General features: G+C 38.8%; 1 protein-coding gene across 1 annotated transcript; it reads right to left on the bottom strand.

The window, feature by feature from the left end:
• Nucleotides 1-874: 874 nt before the first annotated feature.
• Nucleotides 875-2108, bottom strand: LOC112519692. Its single transcript, XM_025127915.1, has 2 exons — nt 1070-2108; nt 875-948 (listed from the first exon to the last, which is right to left on the bottom strand). Exons 1-2 carry the CDS (start codon nt 1967-1969, stop codon nt 928-930), a joined length of 921 nt encoding a protein of 306 aa, XP_024983683.1. The 5' UTR covers nt 1970-2108; the 3' UTR covers nt 875-927.
• Nucleotides 2109-2448: the final 340 nt, after the last annotated feature.

The raw sequence follows: 2448 nt of genomic DNA, 5'->3' as shown, positions 1-2448 counted from the left end.
TAATGAAATGCATATTATTCACAAATGAATACATGAGCACATACTCTCTACTGCAACAAGTACCACTACATAAAGCAACTCTCCTAAATGTATGTACAGTTCAGCAGATATAACAACAATTCAGAAAAGCAACAATCAGGCATTACAATTTTCTGTATACCACTAGAATCTTTAATGCTAAAAAACAGAATCAAATAGAAATACAAGTGAAGAACATCAATCAACATGACCATCTAGAGATTTCGCCTTATTCAAGTTGTTAATGGCAATGAGTTGGTATGCTAATGCACCAAAATCTGGGCCATTTCCGCATGAATCGAGCAAATTTTAGGCCGTCTGGCCAATGATGTTGATGCTATCATAAACTTTAGTGACCAAAACTGAATCAGATCAAAATTAACAAGTAAGGTGTAATTTGTTCTTTGTTGCTTCTTTTTCTACAATTTTTCTTACATCTTTCTGATCTACTGCAAACAAATTAAGGGCCTTCAATAGCATAGATTTGTTGCAAGATTAAGACACACATCATCAAGATTGTGCATAATGGATCAAGTCTGGTATAAGATTAACATCTTTTTGAGCAATGAAAGTAACACAGAATTATAAAGGAAAGAGATACCATTTTCATCATTTAAAAAACTGTTTGTATGGAAAAACTATTGTAATACCAATTCCATGCCCAATTTCAGAAAAGCAATTCATACCCATTAGAACTACATATACATCATTCTAAGAAACATCACCTCAACTGTCTCCTCCTAAGTTCCAAAGAAGATTGGCCTTCTAAATTTGAGACACCCCTGCTCCTAGAAGAAGCCCGGCGAGATATAGTCAGATCGATCTCAAGAGAACCATCAGTTCCTAAAGTACCCATGTGCAAGACAGTAGTATCAAGGTTTCTTCTTGAAGAAAGGGGCACAGAAAGATTCATCTCTGCAGGTTGGGGCTCTGATTGAATATTAACAGTAGTGTTAGCAACCGAAATGTAAGTTTCAAGATCTTCAACAAACCTTTCTGTACTGTTTACTGCAGATGAAATCGAAGAAAGTGAAGCAGCATCTGACATTACCCTAGAGAATTGGCGGCCATCATGACTTTCCTCCGCCTCTGAACCGTGCAGCACCACCGGATTAGCTACAGATGTTGGAACTAAACCGCTAAGACCCAGAGGATGAGAGTTTCCCTCAATCAAACCAAGACCAATTCTAATCCTTCGAAGTGCATCTGCCACCGGAATATGAGAAACCCCCCTACCAAAATTCTGCTGCCTAACACCTTCTACTCTGCGGGCACGCGGCCTTGGAGGGATTTTCACCCCAGATTCTAACTCCAAAACCTGTGAATTCTTTCCATTGCCGTAAATTGGAGTGATATTTGAATCAATTACTTCTCCTTTGCAAGCTGGACATTCTTTTGAGATTGAATCCACATATGGAACCTGATAAAAGCAACCCCAGCAAAACAAGTGACCACAACAAGTCAAAATCGGATCTTTAGCCATATCCAAGCATATGTTGCAATCAAAGAAATTCCCATTAACACCGTTGGCATCAGCAACCCCACCATTATCGGTTTTCTTGCCATCTAAATCCATTTCCAATGCTTTCGCCAAATGGCTGATATCCCTTTTGCAATTCCTCTCCCTTTCTTCACCACCGCCATTCATCGGTCCCTCCACAACCCCATTGTCGCCTTGATTCTCATTTCTCATACCAACGGCAGACTCACTTACCGACATGTAAGTTAACTCTGGATTGTTCATAAGCCGTCGCCACCGTTGACGTTGATGAGCCCTAGCGGTAACTGCCTCCAGCTGCCTAATCCGATCCTCAATCCCGCCTCGTGAGGTTTCCATTTCATCTAAGAAAGATGCTAACCCTGGAGACGGAGGCGCCGGCGGTGACGATGGCGATGGGTCGACAAAAGGCGATCGGTTCAAATCGAGACCGATAACCATATCATCATCCATCAAGCTAATAAACCCTATATCTTGCAAAATCTTTCACCCACAATTCACATTAAACCGCAGATCGTATAAGAACACATACACATATACAGAATTGTAACTATAAAATGACCTGATTAAGAGAGATTTTGATCGCCCAGAAGAGCCCTAGATATTTGATATAACCCCCAACCCGTTGGATTATGCCCAAGCCCTCACCTTCCATTGAACCAATTTAATGGTTGCATTTAATTCCAGAATTTCTGATGGGTTGTAATTAACGCTGTCTTTTCGATTTTAAAAGAAAGTGATGAAAAACAATGTAAAAAGAAAAGAAATGAAAAAAGATAAGATATTTTTACAAATATTTCTGCATTTATTTTTCAATTGGGTTAGAATTAATGAATAAATCTGTAATTTTATAAATATTTATAATTGTTTTAATTTTATCATTTCCTTTCCTTCTTTGTAAGAACTCGAGAACACAACATATTTTACCAAGA

This window comes from Cynara cardunculus (genome assembly GCF_001531365.2).
Source record: "Cynara cardunculus var. scolymus isolate 2C chromosome LG 10, CcrdV1, whole genome shotgun sequence".
Lineage (NCBI taxonomy): Eukaryota > Viridiplantae > Streptophyta > Magnoliopsida > Asterales > Asteraceae > Cynara > Cynara cardunculus.
This window is presented reverse-complemented; position numbering and strand designations above follow the sequence as displayed.

Coding starts and splice junctions, on each gene's coding strand:
- LOC112519692 (XM_025127915.1), bottom strand. CDS start 1,969: ATGGATGATGATATGGTTATCGGTCTCGATTTGAACCGATCGCCTTTT. Junction 949..1,069: donor ATGGCCGCCAATTCTCTAGG/GTAATGTCAGAT, acceptor ATATTCAATCAG/AGCCCCAACCTGCAGAGATG.